Source organism: Spea bombifrons, chromosome 2 (genome assembly GCF_027358695.1).
Source record: "Spea bombifrons isolate aSpeBom1 chromosome 2, aSpeBom1.2.pri, whole genome shotgun sequence".
Taxonomy (NCBI): Eukaryota; Metazoa; Chordata; class Amphibia; order Anura; family Pelobatidae; genus Spea; species Spea bombifrons.
Genome location: NC_071088.1, coordinates 7,185,070 through 7,205,523, shown reverse-complemented (window position 1 = coordinate 7,205,523; position 20,454 = coordinate 7,185,070). Strand labels below are relative to the sequence as shown.

The following is a 20,454-nucleotide window of genomic DNA, read 5'->3' as shown; positions in this document are numbered from 1 at the left end:
CAGATGGAAGAGAATAATGATCCAAGAAAAAGAAAGAAAGAAAGAAGTGATGGAAGAAAAAAAGAGCATCTGTGATCAGCTCCCTGCATTGCCTATGAATGCCATTGTGGTGCTGAAGGCAGAATCTCCCACTCCCTTCTCTGGGCGGTACCTTTCTCATTGATTGACACTTTTCAGACCATCCCCTTTTTCTCCTCCTTACACCAGCAGCTCTGTGCTGCCCATTCACTGTACCTGGAACTGTGTCTCCTCCAGCAAGCTTTGCTCCTTTATTTTATTTATTGTTCTTCTGATGATCAAATCCACACCAAGGGCAGCATCTTACTAGATCTACTTGGAATCAACCAGATCTGAAAGGTACATTCTATTTATAAACATTACAGTAGATAAAGCAGCATGTCATTCAGTGATACTGTATCAATCTGCTGCCTTAACAGGTGCTCACTGGGATGTCCCTATGAGCTATACAGCTAGAGTACCAATATCTCACAAAAATACAGTTTAAAGATTGTTTTCAATGTAACAGAGATGTCTGTGATCATCAGAAACAGTACAGGCTGGTCTCATGCCTGCTGCTGTGTGTTGTGTGATCCTGCCAACTGACATTATACTCCAGGATTAATTCATACATTAAATATTAAAATAAAATAAGAATCATTGTGATAGCTTGTGAATGATTTTGCTATGTCATTCCCCTACATGTAATTGCGAGTGAATGATATGCCTCAAAAACGAATACCCTTTCGTGAAGTTGTTTAGGTATCCATACCATGTGCTATGCTAAGTGATATGTATTTCTTTTTTCTTTTAATATTTTTAATGTGTATTTTTTTTCCTTTTATTCTTTTTATTTATTTATTTATTTATTTATTTTCATTCATGCCATATGTTGAACTTTAGGGTTTGGATAACTGCTTATAATACTAGGTAATAAGAAGAGAAAAAAAAGCACATTGTCATATGCTGAGACTTCTTACTCTGTTCTGTGGGTTTTAACCCTTTTCATGACGACCAGAAAGTGGCATTAGAACAACAGTTACTCTGTTTTTCCACCCAGTCCTCATTAGATAGACATAATGTATTATGTCTTTTTTTTTTTGCAAATATAAACCGGGTATGCAAATATTTTTTGTATTAGTGGAACATTTTCCAATCCATCACATGGCCTTTATTTTCACATATGCTTACACATATATACAAACGTCTTTTGCCATTCAACAATATAATATATATTTATACTATACAGTAGTAGCATTTATTTTACACCTAACACCTAACCTAGGGGATATATATAAATAGTCCAGCAGACACAATGTCAAAAAAAACAGTATTGCAGAGTATGCGGTGATACCTTTTTTCATTGGACTAACATAATATTTAAAAGACAAGCTTTTGAGAGTTATCCTTTCTTAGGTTTCATAGGTTATAACTTAAAACAAGGTGTGGGGGGGGGTTGAGTGGGGTCATAAATAATTAGCCAGGAGGTGAAAAATGCAGAGAGGGAGAGAGATAACCAAAGGACAGAACAAATAAACCTAGGGAAACAAACACATTAACACACCAGAGACATTACAGCAATTAAATACATAACAACAATTAGACAGAGCTTGGACATTAAGATGAATGTCATATGACGTTCTGGTAGTGTCAGGAAACCAGAATCCACATTAAGAACCTCTTTTATGGTGTTGAAATACGTTATCGTTTTTATCTCAAATATGTCCTTTCCTGAGAGCCTTTAAAATTCCCCTTGAGTATTTTAATTTTCAGGTTTTGGATAGAGTGACTATTCTAGGTTCATTCGGTGCAGCTGCAGCTTAAGTCCCCGTTTCCCCCAGTGTAGCACCCTTTGTCACATGCAGAACATTGTATCATGTACACCACGTTTGCAGATGTACATGAGTATGAATCTTTGATGATGTATGTTTTGTTGTTGTCACTGGCTGTGTTGCTGTCACATATATGTTGACAAAGATTCCAGCGGGATTTGTTGCATGGTACAGTGCCATTCTGTGTATGTTCCTGTTCTGGGGCCAGTTTGTTGCTGACCAATCTTTTCCTCAAGTTTGGTGGTTGTTTAAATGCCAGTATCGGGGGCTGAGGGAATATTTTTTTCACTATGCGGTCCTCTGAGAGTACTGGCTGTAGTTCTTTAATAATTTTGTGTATTTCTTCAAGAGTTGGGTTGTAGGTAACCACCAGAGGGATCCTGCTTGTGTTATCCCTTTTTTGTACTCTAGAAGCCTTTCCCGTGGTGTTCTTAGAGCAGAGACAGTGGAATACCAACCAGAAGAGTGTTGCAGTAGTCCAGATGGGAAATGATAAGTGAATGAACCAGAGTTTTTGTTGATTTTTGGGTGAGGAATGGGCGGATGCGAGAGATGTTTTTTAGGTGCAAGCGGCAGGATCTGGCAAGGGACTGAATGTGACGGATGAAGGAGAGGTTTGAGTCAGGGATGACCACAAGGCATCGGGCCAAGAGATGAAGTATAAAGCGAGAAAACAGTATAAAGCGAGAACAGCAGAGGGCCAAGGACTGAACCTTGGGGGAGTCCAACGGAAAGTGGAAGGGGTGATGATGTCTTGCAAGAGAAGCTGACAGAGAAGGAACGGTTAGACAGATATGAGGAGATCCAGGAGAGAGCTGTATCTACCCCAGTAGAAGCAAGCGAGTCAAGAAGAAGAAGGTGGTGATCAACAGTATCAAAAGCAGCAGAAAGATCCAATAGTAATGGAGAAGTGACCTTTTGCTTTTTTTGGCCTGGGGTATATGAAGAGGTAAAGCGGTACTGTGCCTCATGCCCAGACTGCCAGCTAGCGACCCCAAAACCTCGTCTAAGAGCACCCCTAATCCCATTGCCAATTATTGAAACCCCTTTTGAGCGAATTGCTATGGATTTGGTGGGACCAATAGAAAAATCGGCTAAGGGTAATCAATATATTCTGGTCATATTGGAATATGCTACACGCTACCCAGAAGCTATTCCCCTCCGCAATACTGCCTCCAAAACCATAGCGAAAGAATTGCTTCAAGTATTTTCTCGGGTAGGGTTACCAAAAGAAATTTTAACTGACCAAGGTACCCCTTTTATGTCCCGACTAATGAAAGAGTTGTGTCATTTGTTACAAATAAAAGCTTTGAGGACATCTGTGTACCATCCTCAAACAGATGGGTTAGTTGAAAGATTCAATAGGACCCTGAAACACATGTTACGTAAAGTGGTTGATAGAGATGGGAAAAATTGGGACACTCTCCTACCGTACTTACTGTTTGCTATTCGGGAGGTTCCCCAATCTTCTGTAGGGTTTTCACCTTTTGAGCTCCTTTATGGTAGGCATCCAAGAGGTTTATTAGATATAGCGAAGGAGGAGTGGGAAGAACAAACGGTACCAGGACAGAATGTCATTCAATATGTGGAGCAACTCAAGGGGTGCATTACACAAATTTCTCCCATAGTCAGACACAGAGCCGGCCTTAGGTGTTCCGGCGCCCTGTGCGAACTACTCCTCTGGCGCCCCCCCTCACTAACCCCCCTCTGCCCCTTCAAACTACCCCCCTGTGCCTTCAAACTACCCCCCTCTAGCCCTTGAAACTACCCCCCCTGCCCCTTCAAACTACCCCCCCTGCCCCTTCAAACTACCCCCCCGCCCCTTCAAGCTACCCCCCCTGCCCCTTCAAACTACCCCCCTCTGCCTCTTCAGACTACCCCCCCTGTCCCTTCAAACTACCCCCCTCTGCCCCTTCAAACTACCCCCCTGCCCCTTTAAACTACCCCCCCTCTGCCCCTTCAAACTACCCCCCATCTGCCCCTTCAAACTACCCCCCCTCTGCCCCTTCAAACTACCCCCCCTCTGCCCCTTCAAACTACCCCCCCCCCCTCTGCCCCTTCCTTCAAAATATCCCCCCCCTCCTTATCCTAACTTACCTTGAGGAGTCCTTCCGGCATTTCATGTTGAGCGTCGGAATAGTCCGGCGCTCAACATGAGATCCCGGCACCGCGACGGAGTCACGGAGAGTAAGGGGCATCGAGCGGTTGCTGAGAACTTCACGAGCAACCGCTCGGCGCCCCTGCCCGGGATTTAGGTACAGAAGGGGCGGCAGCGGACCCCGCGGCGGCGGCAGCGGAGGAGGACCCCGTGGCAGCGGCGGCAGCCGCGGCGGAGGAGGACTCCGCGGCGGCGGCGGACCCTGCGGCGGCGCCCCCTGGAGTGTGGCGCCCTGTGCGGTCGCACAGGTCGCACACCCCAAAGGCCGGCCCTGGTCAGACAATATCTGGAGGAAGCTCAAAGAAGCCAACAGGTTATTTACAACCGCCAGGCAGCAGTACGTTCTTTCCAACCTGGGGACCGAGTTATGGTCCTTGTTCCCACTGCCGAAAGCAAACTCTTGTCTCATTGGCAGGGCCCATATGAGATTATTGAACAAGTAGGCCCTGTAAACTATAAAGTTCGACAGCCTGATCGCAGGAAAGTCGAACAGATTTACCATATAAACCTGCTAAAACCCTGGAAGGATAGAGAAAGTAGTATGGTTGCTATAGATAAATCCCCAGACCCAGATGTTAAAATATCTGCTGATCTCACCCCTGAACAGCAGAAGGAAGTTAAAGAAATGATATCAAGACATAAAGATGTCTTTTCTAGTATTCCTGGCAGAACTAGTGAAATCTGCCATGATATTATCACAGAACCAGGAGTTACAGTAAAAGTAAAGCCCTATAGAGTTCCCGAGGCAAAAAGGAGTGCAATACAAACAGAAGTAGCAAAAATGTTAGAACTGGGAGTCATTGAGGAATCACATAGCCAATGGTCTAGCCCCATAGTTCTAGTACCTAAGCCAGATGGGTCAGTTCGTTTTTGCAATGATTTTAGAAAACTTAATGAATGCTCTAAATTTGATGCATATCCTATGCCTCGGGTTGATGAACTCATTGAGAAACTGGCCCAGGCCAGATTCCTAAGTGTATTAGACCTTACAAAGGGTTATTGGCAGATCCCATTGACAGAAACCGCTAAAGAAAAAAACTGCATTTGTGACCCCTGAAGGCCTGTACCAATATACAGTTTTGCCATTTGGGCTTCATGGAGCCCCAGCAACCTTTCAGAGGTTAATGAATAAACTTCTAAGACCTCACTCCAATTATGCTTCTGCATACTTAGATGATGTAGTCGTCTATAGCCGAGACTGGAACTCCCATTTGGGAAAGGTAGAAGCGGTTTTAAATAGTATTCGGAAAGCTGGTCTTACTGCTAATCCTGCCAAATGTTCTATTGGATGTATGGAAGCCAAATATCTTGGTTATACTGTAGGGAGAGGTCTGGTAAAACCCGAGGCTAATGAACATTGGCCACGCCCTCTAAGAAAGAAACAGGTCAAAGCTTTCCTAGGAATGGTTGGCTATTATAGACGCTTCATACCCCACTTTGCCACTCGAGCTGCACCTCTCACTGATTTGATTAAAGCAAAGGCACCAGATACAGTGAGATGGAATGATGATGCAGAAAAAGCTTTTGCAGACTTGCGTACAGCTTTATGCAGGCCCCCTGTTTTAGTAGCCCCGGATTTTAAGGAACATTTCTTTTTGCAAACTGATGCTTCTGATGTGGGCCTGGGGGCGGTATTATCTCAGATGATAGGAGAGGAAGAACATCCTGTGTTGTTTTTAAGTCGTAAGTTGTTGCCAAGGGAGCAGAAGTATGCTACTGTAGAGAAGGAATGTTTGGCCATTAAGTGGGCAACTGAAACATTAAAATATTATTTGTTGGGCAGATCTTTTACCCTCATCACTGACCATGCTCCACTACAATGGATGCAGAACAACAAAGACAAGAATACTAAAGTCACACGTTGGTTCCAAGTCAATGATTTAACATTGCAAAATGCCCGTAACCAAATTGTAGAAGTTAATGGGACCATGGTCGATGGGCAATCCAGAGACAGGTATCCTCATTTCATTCTTAGAAATGACTTACTTTATAGAGTGATCACAGAGGAGGGGCAAGAACTTGAACAGCTCTTAGTACCAAGGTCCTTCAGGAGGAAGGTGTTGGAATTGGCCCATTCTCATTTGTTTGGGGGACATTTGGGGGTAGAAAAAACTCAGGAAAGGGTTTTAAGGCGATTTTTTTTGGCCTGGGGTATATGAAGAGGTAAAGCGGTACTGTGCCTCATGCCCAGACTGCCAGCTAGCGACCCCAAAACCTCATCTAAGAGCACCCCTAATCCCATTGCCAATTATTGAAACCCCTTTTGAGCGAATTGCTATGGATTTGATGGGACCAATAGAAAAATCGGCTAAGGGTAATCAATATATTCTGGTCATATTGGATTATGCTACACGCTACCCAGAAGCTATTCCCCTCCGCAATACTGCCTCCAAAACCATAGCGAAAGAATTGCTTCAAGTATTGATGAACTCATTGAAAAACTGGCACAGGCCAGATTCCTAAGTGTATTAGACCTTACAAAGGGTTATTGGCAGATCCCATTGACAGAAACCGCTAAAGAAAAAACTGCATTTGTGACCCCTGAAGGCCTGTACCAATATACAGTTTTGCCATTTGGGCTTCATGGAGCCCCAGCAACCTTTCAGAGGTTAATGAATAAACTTCTAAGACCTCACTCCAATTATGCTTCGGCATACTTAGATGATGTAGTCGTCTATAGCCGAGACTGGGACTCCCATTTGGGAAAGGCAGAAGCGGTTTTAAATAGTATTCGGAAAGCTGGTCTTACTGCTAATCCTGCCAAATGTTCTATTGGATGTATGGAAGCCAAATATCTTGGTTATACTGTAGGGAGAGGTCTGGTAAAACCTGAGGCTATTGAACATTGGCCACGCCCTCTAAGAAAGAAATAGGCCAAAGCTTTCCTAGGAATAGTTGGCTATTATAGACGCTTCATACCCCACTTTGCCACTCGAGCTGCACCTCTCACTGATTTGATTAAAGCAAAGGCACCAGATACAGTGAGATGGAATGATGATGCAGAAAAAGCTTTTGCAGACTTGCGTACAGCTTTATGCAGGCACCCTGTTTTAGTAGCCCCGGGTTTTAAGGAACATTTCTTTTTGCAAACTGATGCTTCTGATGTGGGCCTGGGGGCGGTATTATCTCAGATGATAGGAGAGGAAGAACATCCTGTGTTGTTTTTAAGTCGTAAGTTGTTGCCAAGGGAGCAGAAGTATGCTACTGTAGAGAAGGAATGTTTGCCCATTAAGTGGGCAACTGAAACATTAAAATATTATTTGTTGGGCAGATCCATGCTCCACTACAATGGATGCGGAACAACAAAGACAAGAATACTAAAGTCACACGTTGGTTCCTCTCTTTGCAACGGTTTAAATTTGTTGTGAAGCATAGGGCTGGGCTATTGCATGCCAATGCAGATGCATTGTCTAGGGTGCACAGTTTCTTGTCGAAGGCCGCTTCACACACCTGTGTTAAGCTGAGGGGGAGGGTATGTGGCAAAATAATGGAGTCTGTCTACATAAGTGGCAGATTGGAACGCTCATTATTCCCAGCATGGGGAGGGTTAATTGCTGGAGGTCAGCAAGGTGGAGCCAATTAACCTGCACCAATTAACCTGTGCTTAAAGGGGCGGCCGTTAGAGGCATTAGTTGTCTGGAAATAGGGTGAGAGGCAGGCAAGCCAGAGGCCCTCAGACTGTATCAAAAGGATTTGTTTTGGTTTATTTACACTATGAAGTGCATCGCTGTGGACTGTACAAATCTGCAATAAACCACATCTTGCTTTTATTCTGCTGGTGTTCGGAGTTTCTTGTTTTGATCGGGCGATCCTGCTACAATATATATATATATATTTTATTATTATTTTTTTATTATTATTATTTATTTACCTTGTAGCCTATCTAGGTCTTGGTTCAGGATAATCTACTACATACAGTAGTCCCTTATCAGCCTTGTTTATTGTTTTACAGGAGTAAATGGTATAATAAAAAAATCACAACAGCCATGTTTTTTTTTTTATTGAATACCTTGATTAATACCTTAAATATAATAATATTGAGTCGGTTAGATCAGTTATGTTTATATCTCAGAAAAAAAACTAACTTTTCTCTATTGGATACTTTGTTTTTTTCCCATTCATTTTTATTCATACAAACACCAAAAAGAGAATGTAACAGCAGATAAGAACCATGGGGGACATCTAGTCTATCATGACCCAAGGAATTTAATCAGTCGTCGGTCCTGTCTTAGATTCAGTCCCACGCATGTTTAAATTTCCTCACCTCTACCACTTCTGCTGGGAGGCAGTTCTACCCTCTCAGTAGAATTAAAACTTCATTGCGTTACATTTAAGCCTCCGATGTAACGTAAGTATTTTTGTGTGGGTTGTGTTACTTGTGTATATGGTATAGGGCAGGGGCGTCCAACCTGCGGCCCTCCAGCTGCTTCCGGACTACATCTCCCATATTGCTCTTTCAGCTAAGGGGCTGGCTGAGGAGGATGGGAGATGTAGTCTTGCAGCAGCTGGAGGGCCGCAGGTTGGACGCCCCTGGTATAGGGTATATGATATTGATGTAAGGTGATATGGGGGGCACATTTATATGGAAGAATTGTTGTGACAAGACCCCGCATGCATCTATCTGTATTTGGACATCTGGATGCGTGATAATCGCTGGGACGTATGGAGAGTTTAATGAAATGCATTGTATATTATTATTATTACTTATTGTTTTATATAGCGCCAGCATATTCTGTAGCGCTGTACAAGGGGTATAATAAGTAGTATATAACATAACAATTTGACTTAACAGGTGAGAAGGGCCCAGCAGAGTGTTAAAAGAGAGAGATAATGTATAGCCACAAGGGAAGATACACCCAATTCACATGGATACCGTACACAGTACATAGTGCTCTGTACAAAAAGCTGCTTCTGTTATTGTATAGGGAAAGCCTATAGCTTCCTTAACCCCTTAAGGACAATAGGGGTTTTTACTCGTAGTATATTGCGGGACAATGGCTCTTTTAACGTTTTTCAGTGTTACTGTTTAGCTGTGATTTTCTTCTTTCTCATTTCGTGCTTCCACACATATTATATATTGTTTTTTCCAGGACTAACAGGGCTTTCTTTAGATACCATTCATTTTATCATATCATCTAATTTACTATAAAAAAAATGAAAAAATATGGGGATTTTTTGTTAAAAAATTACCTTTTCTCACTTTTTAAACAGAAAACTTTTACTCATCTGCAAAAACTAATGAAAAAACCTGCTAAATAGATTCTACTATTTGTCCTGAGTTTAGAAATACCCAGTGTTTTTATGTTTTTTTGCTTTTTTCTGCACGTTATGGGGCAATAAGTACAGGTAGTGTTTTGCCATTTCAAAACCTTTTTTTCCAAATCTGGTAATTCTTCCCCCCATGTGCCATTTCGGGTATCTTTGAAGCCAGCCAATGCAATTTACCCCATCAAATCATATATTTTTAAAAACTAGACACCCAAAGGTATCTGAAATGCTGGTATTTTAACCCTTTCCATGCACTAATTTTACCACCACACTTAGTGAAACTTTATGGTAGTAAATTGTTTTTGTATTTTTTTCACACATGTTGTACTTTAGGTATAAATTTATCGCTCCTGGTGTATGTCCGTGTCAAACGACACCCCAATATGTGTTCAGTAACATCTCCTGAGCGCAGTGATATCCCCCATGCATGGGTTTGTAGGGTTATTTGGGAGGTAAAATGCCGCCTTTGTGAGGTGTGTATTTTTTTGCCATTTAGACATCTGCCCCATGTCCCATATTTGGGACATCTTTGAACCCGGCCAATTCAATTTACCTCATCAACTCATATATTTTTTAATACTAGACACCCTATGGGCATTTGTAATGCCAATATTTTAACTCTTTCCATGCTGGAATTTTTGTAAAGATAAAGAATTTTAGGACTTGCTTATTAAAAACTTTTTTTTTTTTTGGTGACAGTGGGGATTTTTACATGTTACCATATTTTTTTAAAAAATTTTTAAACGTTTTTGACCATTTTTTATTTATTTATTTTTTTATTACTAGTCACTCTCATTAGTGAGCTGGGCTCCATTGACCTTGCATGGTTGGATGCAGTACCTGCATTCAACCTGCAGGAGGAGCTCGAGAGTTCTCAAGAGGGTCTGGATAGACCCTCTGTGAACTCAGATCTATTGTTAATGCCATCCTGTGAATGACGGCAACGTCATTCACAGGATGGCACTTGTGGTTGCTCCTCGGAGCAATCACAAGGCAATCGGGGTAGGGGGGGAAGTGTTACTGGCATGCCTCGATACTGAGGCATGTCAGGAAGACAGTTTATGCTTAGGAAGCGATTCCGATTGAGACACTACAAAGTATCTTCACCATGGGGTGTTAAAGGGTTAATATTTTAGGAGCTCATTTAGAAAGTTCCCAGTTACAGTATTCTGAAAAGGCAGATGGAGAGCAGGATATTATACAACCTTACCCCACTCGAAGAGCAATGTCTATACATATATATGACAGGGGTGTAACTAGAAACCATGGGGCCCTGGTGCAAAAAATTGCTCGGGCCCCTCAACTTCAACAGCTATTCTGTGCCATTATCGCCCCCACGCAACTAGTCTGTGCCTTCTTTGCCCCCATACAACATACAACATACAACATATTTAAACACACTTACACAAATCACACACACTTACTCCTACTTACTAACACACTACATCTCACCCCACTTACACAATTACACATCCATACTCACACACACACACACATACATATATATATATATATATATATATATATCGGATATGCCAATATTAGTTTATTTCTCTAAATAACTCAATGTGATGGTATTTGCTAGATTTGGGCCCCCTGTGACACCCTGTGCCGGTTCAAACTAGTTTAGAAAGGATCTTTCCTACCTGATCGGTGCGGTTTGAACCGGTACAAAGAGACGGGAAGAAGAGACCGCAGGGGTCTCACCAGGCCCCTTAGAGGCATTTAACTTCCTTTTTTGGGGAGCTTCTGAACCAAAAAAATATGAAATTATACATTCAAACAATTGCCTTCTTTTTACTCGATAATGCTAATACCGGATTGGCTCGGATATAGGCCGCACCCGAATATAGGCCGCACCCTAAAAGTTAGGTGCTTTTTTAAAGAAAAAAATTTCTTAGTAAAAAAAAAAACACTTAGTGGAACAGATATACTGCCACTCTGCCCTCCCCAGACATGCTGCCACTCTGCCCCCCCGAGATATGTTGCCACTCTATCCCCCCTGAGATATGCTGCCACTCTGCCCCCAAGAGGCCCCCCCCCAGACTTACCGGTGCAGACTCCCCGGGGTCTTGCAGGGCCGGCGGGGGACAGCTACGTGTATTCAACTTCCGGTGCTGGCACTTCCGCCGTGGGAAGTGCCGGCAAGGAAGATTGTTAGCGTACATCGCGCAGACGTTCACCGGCTACGGCGATGCAAGCGTTAACAACTTCTCCCTGCTGGCACGTCTGCACGATGCGCTTAGACAATCTCCCGTGCCGGCACTCCCCCCATTGAAAGTGCTGGCAGGGGAGGCTGTCTCAGCGTATCGGAGAGTAGGATGCAGGTCCCCTGCACCGCTGCGGGGGATCTGTATCCTAACCCCGCTGCCTGCCCGGCGCCCAGAACTGCATGTCCCGAGCGTCGGGCGCTAAACCTCGAATATAGGCCGCACCCCCACTTTAAAGACTTAAAGCGGGGAAAAAAAGTGCGGCCTATATTCGGGCAAATACGGTATTTCTTGCAGCATTAATGGTTACACCGATCGAAAAGAGCAACAACATAAGCTTGAAGTATTTTTCATAAACACAATAAGTGGAATTCTGTGTCATGGATCTTTTATTGCACACTGTGACAAAACGGCATTCAAAATGTTAATACTCGTCAAACACCGCCTGACGCTATCTATGTCAAGCAATACACCTTGTAAACAACAATAAACTTTTGGTCCTAAGACCGCCTTAAAATATTCATAAGACATACGGCAACAAGCCACTGTAACCAATGGCGACATTACTCCCGCCTGCCGTGACCCTACACTAGCAGGCGGACCGCCGTAAATCACATCACCCTGCCCTAGGGAAAACAATACACCAACTTACTGAGGCATACCACTCCTGCTGACCACCAACAAAGTGCCAGGAACAGAGGGAGGGCGTCCTGCTTATATAATAATCCCTTTGTACCAACCCTTCCTGTTACCCATTCCCTGCCTCCACTACACCACACGGTTTTTAAGGATGGGCTGTTCACTTCGGCTTGCCCCGGTCATGCAGCCCCTCTGTTCATTTTTGGCCCCTGGGGCTTTCTGGAGTGCAGGTACCCAGCAGGTGTCCCTGGGATCAGCATCGGGCAGCTATTTATAACAAAGCTTAAGCCGCCCTGCCTGTCCTGATCCCTGTAGAATAATGTGGAGAAAGGGTCCGAAAAGGTTCCCTAACACCTGGAGTAGTGAATACAGCCATATGGGCGCATTATCCAACGGAGAAGTTATTCTTAATCTAGAGTTGTTTTAGAATGTGTCGATGTCATTAGACATTAAGGTAGATAATAGACTTGTGCATGAGTTCCAAAATCATTTCGGACAATTTTTTCTTTTTGTGTTTTTACTCATTTGAAAACATTCTGGGGCTTTTATTAACTCGGAAACAATGGAGCCAAAAAGACATCTCTCTCTCTGTCCTCTAGGGCTGTCTGTGACCATGCAGCTTCCCCCTGTCTTGGATCTGACCCCCTCGTCTGCTCACTTATCATCTTCTTATCTCCAGAGACCAGGCTGAGAGGGAGCGGGGAGGAGGGGGGTCAGTATGCGAGACAGTGTAACCCTCCATACAAAAAAACAACACAGGGGAAGTGGAACAGCCTCCCAGTAGAAATAACTTGAGGACCGCGGAACAGTCCTTCTTTACGTTTCCTCATCTTTGCACCATCAGGTACAATTAAAAAGTTTAATTTTAGAGTGATCTGAAATATGCTTTTTCAGTATCTCTGGCATTGCATTGGTTAAGTATAGCATTTTTATTTAATTTGGTGTGGGTGACCTTTCCTAATGGTCAGGTGTCCCAATACTTTTGTGCAGATGTGTATATATATATATATATATATATATATATATATAGTGAGTAAATAAGTAAATATATATACATATATATATACCCACATTTAGATGTGTGTGTATATATACTGTGTATATATATATATATATATATATATATATATATATACCTTGCCACGGACAGTGTTGTCCTTGTCCTATCTCTGTCTACAGTACCAATACTTTTGAAGAAATGATTCTATTGCTTCATCTTACCATTTAATGCATTTTTGTTTTTTTCGGTCCCAGATAATATTTTCTTTTCCGGATCTGCATGAATGTTCCTCTCCATTTAAGTTACTTCTTTTCCTTTTTGCTAAATTACTGTCTCCAGGACTGTGAAGCATCTGTTAATCCATCATACAGATTCTATCATAGCCCGTGCATGTATGCAGGTGTATCGTGCGGAAGCCATGGCTTCAGATGTAGCCCCCCTTAGCAGTCTCCAGAATTATTATTATTATTTATTGTTTTATATAGCGCCATCAAATTCCATAGTGCTGTACAATGGGTAGAATATGGCTTTGGCTTCGCTGTCAGTCACCGAAAAAAAAAAAAAAAACCTCTTTTTGGAGCCACCGTTCTAATCTATTTGAAGAACATTGTCCTGAAGAAAGAGACGGTGATAAATACCACTGCACGCTGACCTGGGTGGTCCGACCTTTTAACAAGAGCCCAGAAATGCGAAGTATAAACTCATAAGGAGAAGTTTATTGTTACGCTCGTCTCATTCAAACTAAATACTGTAACTCCACACCTAAAATATTTTCATGCGTGATCCATTCCATGCCTCCTTTTAAGTCGTTTCTTTTGTGGCTTCTGTTTTTTTTTGGGGGGGGGGCAAGGTTTGTGGACTTTTGTAAGCTTTATGTTGCTAGGTATCAATGTCATGGATTTTTCAAAATAATGAAATATGAGCGTCTCTAGTAGGGAACCGTCGAATTTCAGCGTTGTTATATTGTTTAGGAAACGTTACTGGGGGAAGGTCCGATAAAATGTATTGGCAAGACAATGGGATTTATATGCTAAGGAGATAAGAGGGATTTTTTTAGGGCACAATTTGAAATGGCTTTAATGTGGTTTTATTGTTGATTTGTTATTACTGTCCATGGATTGATATATGTTTTTTGTTTTTTTTTTTACTTTCTGGGAAAAATTGGATTGAGGTTAAAGGTTTTTTTTGTTCCTTCATGGGATGAATTGAATTTGGAATATCTTGAGAAGCTGTAATGGGACAGGTATTACATTATCCTGAATCAAAGACAAGACCAAGGACTAATTAAGGTCAAGGACTAATTTGGGTCAAATTCATCTGATGTGCTATCAAATTCTATGTTTCTATGAATTTGATGGCCTTTGTCTTTTTTCCACTATGCAAGATTAAGGTGCACTTAGGAATGTTTACTTCTAGAGAATGACTTCAAATAAAAGCGGGGGCAACTATTTAGATCAAGACATTTTGATAAATTCTTGATAAAACAAGATAGAAGGTGCAACGAGTAACACTAAATATATTCATTTGCACTATTCCTCTCCTTCTAGCTGGTCTCCTTCCCTTCGCTCTGGCAGCTGCTCCTCCACAGGCACAGAGTCCCCGCCTGGGCAGAGACACAGTTTGCAGGCTGCAGGCACAAGGTGAATTATTTCAAACATGCGTTACAGCTAGGCTGAGTTCATACGCCAGCTGTTGAGACTACATTTTCCATGACTCTCAGCCAGTCTGGTATGTTAAGCATCACGAGAATTTGTGGACCATCCATTTGGTTGGCTGAACATGATGAGAAACGAGTGCCAAATATTAGCCACAAATCTGCAAAACTACCAAGTGTCCCTTTCTGGTTCCCCTTTTTACTGCCCTCTTTTTGTAATCCCCTTAGAATGCTACACTACACAACATTAACCTTTATTGACTGCAACTCCCATGATGGTGAGCATCCAACATTGCTAGTCGGTTGCTATGGGAATAGTAGCTGTAGCTGTAGAATGAGAAAACAATACTATCCTGTAAACAAGAAGAAAGGAGTAAGAAAAACAAGAGAAAAGGAGTAAAGGCTGACATTGTATAATTAATGTACAGAAACATTTTCAGTTGCAGTGAGATGCAAAACACTTTTTTTCACACTTGTTGGTACATGGTACAATCATTTTTAGTGTCCTAAGTATGCAGTATGCAGGTTGGAGGTGGAATAATAAATAATAAACAGCAGACCGATTGGGCTAGTATTTCAATGTGGGTGTTTTCCACGGGTTGTGAAGGGGGAATAATACATATATATATATATACAGTGCTACTGTATTTATGTTTTTGTGTTACGTAGTAACTACACTACTGAGTAATAATGGGTCTATCCGCGTAGTAAAGCAAAAAAATGGAAATGAAAATGGGTAATGGATAGAGAAGAGTCACACAGTGTGGAGCGGACTCCTTCACATTCTACACCGCTGTGATCATATTTAAGACTCCCAATGGGTGCTTTTGCCACTAGTATGTTATGGTTGATATCCCTGCTTGAACGCAGGTGACTCGTTTAAGACAAGTCAAGGTTTCCATGAGGTTTCCACTTAGGTATTAGAGCGCTACTCTAGAGTCTTAGAGTAACTGGATTATATATTGCAGTGGTTTTCGAAAGGGCCAAGCCTTGTAGTTATTATTATTATTTCTATATTTTATCTTCCAGTTATTTCTCTTTTGATCTCTCGGATAGATTCTCGTAAATCACTTCAGCTTCCGAAGACCGAGATGGATACGGAAACCATTACCGACGCCCGGACTGGAAGTTTTACCAGCGATAAATAATGTTCCAAGGACATCTCTTCCTTTTGAATCCTCCATGGAGTGAGAGGTATGAACGTCAACGTTACATGTAATGCGCTCATATAAACATCGCCCGTCTGCCCCGGAGGAATGCGCTTTGGGAAATGCAGACATCGTTACGCCAGTTGCTATGGAAACAACCAGACGGATAAAGAGAAACAGCCTTCATGCCGTCAACCCTTGCTGGAGGCATCTAGGTGTCTTTTAGGGTCTAGGTGAAATGTTTGAGGAACCTCTCTCATACATAGTAGATAAAATGATACAGCGTAACGTGGAATACAAAAAAAAAACAATTAAAAAGTAACTTTTTAAGAATTTCCTTAAGAAGCACAGTATGGGAAATACTTTATGGCAGGAGTCGTCTTCCTTTTCTCCCCCTCAGCTTTCACCGCACTTATTATGCTGATTTTTAGTTCAGGTCCCTCTCTATTTACCCAAATTCAGTGGAACTAGAGATAATGACCCTCAATTAGATTCAAGCCGATAGAATGGAACAAGGAAATGTCATGGACTTGACCGTACGGCAGGGCCGGACTGGGGAATATCAAGCGGCCCTGTCACTTTAAGGCCAGCGGCCGCCTGTTGGACGTGCGGCCACAAGACCAAATGCACAGCCACGTGCTGCGATCATTGCACGGAACGGGCACAATGGCTGCCTGCTACTATGCCATAAAAAAAGTAAAGAAACGTTAAAAAATAAAATAAAAGATTGGTGGAAAAAAGCAACAAAAATCAACGTTAGTGCTCTCGTTGTCAGGGATTGGTGCACGATTCGTGTCCAAATGCTCCTAGTGAAACACTTCTTTCTAAAAATATATACTTTTGAGTGTGTATTTTGTGCTGGTGGGCTGCTAAACAGTCTGAAATGAAACATAGGCGTTGCAGTAACAAAATTTGAAGAGTTTGGATAAGAGAACAGGCATGTTCCATTTTGTGTCCCGTAACTTCCAAAAAAAAACAACAAAACCTATGCATGTTGGGGTTTTTGACATTCAAGACACTTACATTGACATATTTTTTGGCATTTTCGTTAACTGAACTGATCTGGGGACCTTTATGATAGTAAAATAAATAAAATAAAGCATTTTCATGCAGTATTCATACTAAATGTTGGACTTTGGCATCGCTTTATATTATTAATATTTATTTATATTTTAGGTTTATCTGTTTGCTTGCTTATTTATTTAATGTATTTATTTATGTATTTACTTACATACAGGCATACACTGTGGTCCAGCCAGTATTGGAAGTATATCCTTCATTAAAAATGGTGAGTATAACGTAATTATAAAATTAATAAAATCGCATAGCAAGAAAAATGGTTTCTTGTCTTTTTTTTTATTGTAGCAATGAGGATAAAGTTTGTGGGTAGGGAGTAAATACCGTGATTCCTCCGGGTGTGATGAGTAGAGTAGCAGGGGCCGCATGCAGCCCAGAAAAAGAAAATCATAAAAAAATAAGCCAGTAAGGATCCAGTTGTAGTGTAACCTCTGTCTGAAGCCCCTGTTAAGATAGAAATCCTAGTGGCTATATGGTGAATTACAATTTAAACACAGATACCTCTGGTCCAAAATCTGCAAATCAAAGCAGTCCAGGAGGCAATTGCCCCCTTGCCCCTCTTGCCAGCTCCACCCTATTTGTATTTATTCTATATTAAATCTTAATATATATTTTTTTCGTTTTATTTTTTTTTTTCAGACGACAAGACAAAAAGTGATTGTAGGAACGGGGTTATTTCTCGCCTGCATGGGAGTTTTGGGGATTTTCATAGAGGTGCAGTTCTTGCAGTTTTGTACTTTTTGCTACCCGAGAGAAGTATCATTTACCCCCCCACTCAATCAAACAAACAATTCAATTATCGTTTTGCCAAAAATAAACTGCCAGGAAAGCCCTCCTTTCTTGCTGCTGCTGGTAACGACCACCCATAACCAAAAAGTTGCCCGCATGGCGATCCGAAACACGTGGGGCAAAGCTGGAATGATAAAAGGCAAACGCGTGGAGACCTTATTCCTTCTGGGCGCGAGTCAAAAAGAAGACAAGGCGGGACAAGCCAGCCTTATGGAGGAAAGTAACGTTTATAAAGACATTATTCAGGGAAGCTTCAGAGACGTATACTACAACCTAACCATTAAAACACTCATGGGCATCGAGTGGATCCACCATTTTTGCCCGCAGACGAGCTTTGCGATGAAAACTGACACGGACGTGTTTGTCAACACGCCCTATCTCGTCGATTTACTTATCCAAAAAAATGTAACCTCAGACTTCTTTACTGGTTTCCTAAAAATGAACGATCACCCCGTACGGAATTCATTTAGCAAATGGTACATAAGCCAAAGTGAATACCCGGCCGAGGACTATCCGCCATTTTGTTCCGGGACTGGGTACGTCTTCTCTGTAGACGTCGCCCTGAAGATCCACGATATCATGGATTCTGTCCCGTTCTTCAAACTGGAGGATGTCTACGTAGGGTTGTGTTTGGACAAACTTCAAATAACTGTACAGGAGCTTCACACGCAACAAACTTTTTTCCCGTGGAAAAAGCCTTTCTCGGTGTGCGGATATCAAAGCATTGTAACGTCACACGGAGTAAGTCCCACCGAGATGGTTATTTATTGGGAAGGCCTGGAGAGGTCAAAAGGTGAAAAATGCTAATAATAATAATAATAAAAAAATCAGCCTTCTGCAGTAACAACGAGACTTTTAATAAGGCCCATACGATAGCTTTCGGGGGGAATTAACAGAAAATGAGAACGAGAACAGCCTCCATTGGATATTATTGAGGTTTGGCTTTTTTTGCCACACAATGCTGGAACTGTTCGACTTAAAATATCATTAGAAAATTATGATGCCCCCCCCAAAAAAAAAAGAACTGGGGAGAAAAACTCAAGGGACATGAATTGGAAAAAAAAAGTGGCAACAAATATATCACAGAAAATTATATATTATCAGGAATATTATTGATTGAAGAGACTTAGTGTTGAAAGCTTGCAATCCATTACACTACAGAGGGGGAAATAAAAGTAATGTCGCTGCAGCAAAAAATACCCGTGACCCCATAAATCGCACGACAAAGATCTAATATGATATTAAATAGTTAAACAGTAAGCAGGTGGATGAGATGCGGTAAGGCAACCGCCTAACAGTCGTTAAATCATTTCAAAATGCAGCAATCGGTCTGTTTGATCGTCCTCCGCACGGCGATGGTAACAGTATCCGTTTTCGCAATATGTGGGTTAATGTGGGGAAAGCATAGCGTGTACTGCAAGTCGTCTGATATTTTCACATGTGTAGTATCTGGGGGGGGGGGTGTTTGCAATTCGGTGACGGCCATTGTCGGTAGGAGGGACCCATACCCGCCTTCCTTCATACTTTTTTTTGAGCCGTTTTATATCGTGAGTTCATTGTGAAAGCGTGGTCTTTGCAGTACGCACGATGATTTCCTTCCATTCAACCACAGATTGTTGAAAACGGATACCACCACAGCGTGGAGAAGGATCAAAGAGACTGATTGCTACATTTCTGAAATGGTTTATTTATTAATTAAGTATTTCACTAGCAAGGATACATTGAGATTTCTGTCGTTTTCCTGCCCTTACTCTCTAGGTCTCTTCAATCAATAATATACCTGATAATATGCCTGAAGAAGAGACCTAGATCGTCTCAAAAGCTTGCAATCTATTATACGTCAGTTAGCCAATAACGGTATCATCTTCACCAAATTAGCTTTCTCTCTATCTCTGTAGTATGTCAACAAATAATCATTAGCATTATTTTTTTTCCACTGAAAGTTTAGCAGTACCGGCTTATGTGTCACGTGACAATTAAGTGTTCCTGGCAAAAACTAGGAATGAGACACATTTTCACATGATTAACAAATTATTTATTAGAGGGTTCTGGACATTCAACAGCGCAAGCAGTTATGCCTGCAATGCTACACTTCCAATGTTACAAAAGTGTTAAACTAAGCAGGGTAGGTGGAACTGCACCTTTAATGTGCCATGATTTGACACATGTAAGCTTAGCTAGGTAATCGTTCTACTTGTAAAGAACTCTCCATTACTTTCAGCCATGGCTGGATATGCATCCTAAGATGACTGGGATGGTTAAAAATAATAATAAAAAACTAATAATAATAAACTAATAAACTAATTCATAAGAAAAACTCTGTGGTTTTAAAAAAAAAAACAACTAGCCCACACAGCATTGACATTTGGACCTTTTTGTGTAATAGGGTCAAGGCCACTATTATTTTTTATTGTCCATTATACAAGGTGTCAAAACGTTGGTTTTCTATGATTTGGGTTTTTTTTTTTATAAATGTGTCTTTTTTTTTCTTTTAAAAGGTATGCAGGGCTATCTTTTAATATTGTGGCCAGTCAAGATTGTCATTATGTATAATGGGGTTAAAAAAAACGAAGGGGTGCCGATGGCCAGTAGGGCCTCATACTTACTTAATATAAAAATGCTCAAAATATAAATAGAAGAAGAAGACACTGTAATAAATAGCACGCCTATGTACGTTATTAG

General features: G+C 41.6%; 2 protein-coding genes across 3 annotated transcripts in view; both read left to right on the top strand.

Annotated features, from left to right (window-relative positions):
* SH3BGR (SH3 domain binding glutamate rich protein) overlaps nt 1–20,454 on the top strand; it is a 247,851-nt gene that overhangs the window by 40,475 nt on the left and 186,922 nt on the right. The window lies entirely within an intron of this gene.
* Nucleotides 224–18,896, top strand: B3GALT5 (beta-1,3-galactosyltransferase 5). Of its 2 annotated transcripts, none has more exons than XM_053455747.1 (4): nt 224–357; nt 15,815–15,952; nt 17,144–17,194; nt 17,623–18,896. In XM_053455747.1, the coding sequence occupies exons 3-4, from the start codon at nt 17,192–17,194 to the stop codon at nt 18,577–18,579; spliced, it is 960 nt and encodes a 319-aa protein (XP_053311722.1). In that variant the 5' UTR covers nt 224–357; nt 15,815–15,952; nt 17,144–17,191; the 3' UTR covers nt 18,580–18,896. The 2 variants fall into 2 exon arrangements, with proteins under 2 accessions (XP_053311722.1, XP_053311721.1); XM_053455746.1 differs by having other exon boundaries at nt 15,788–15,952.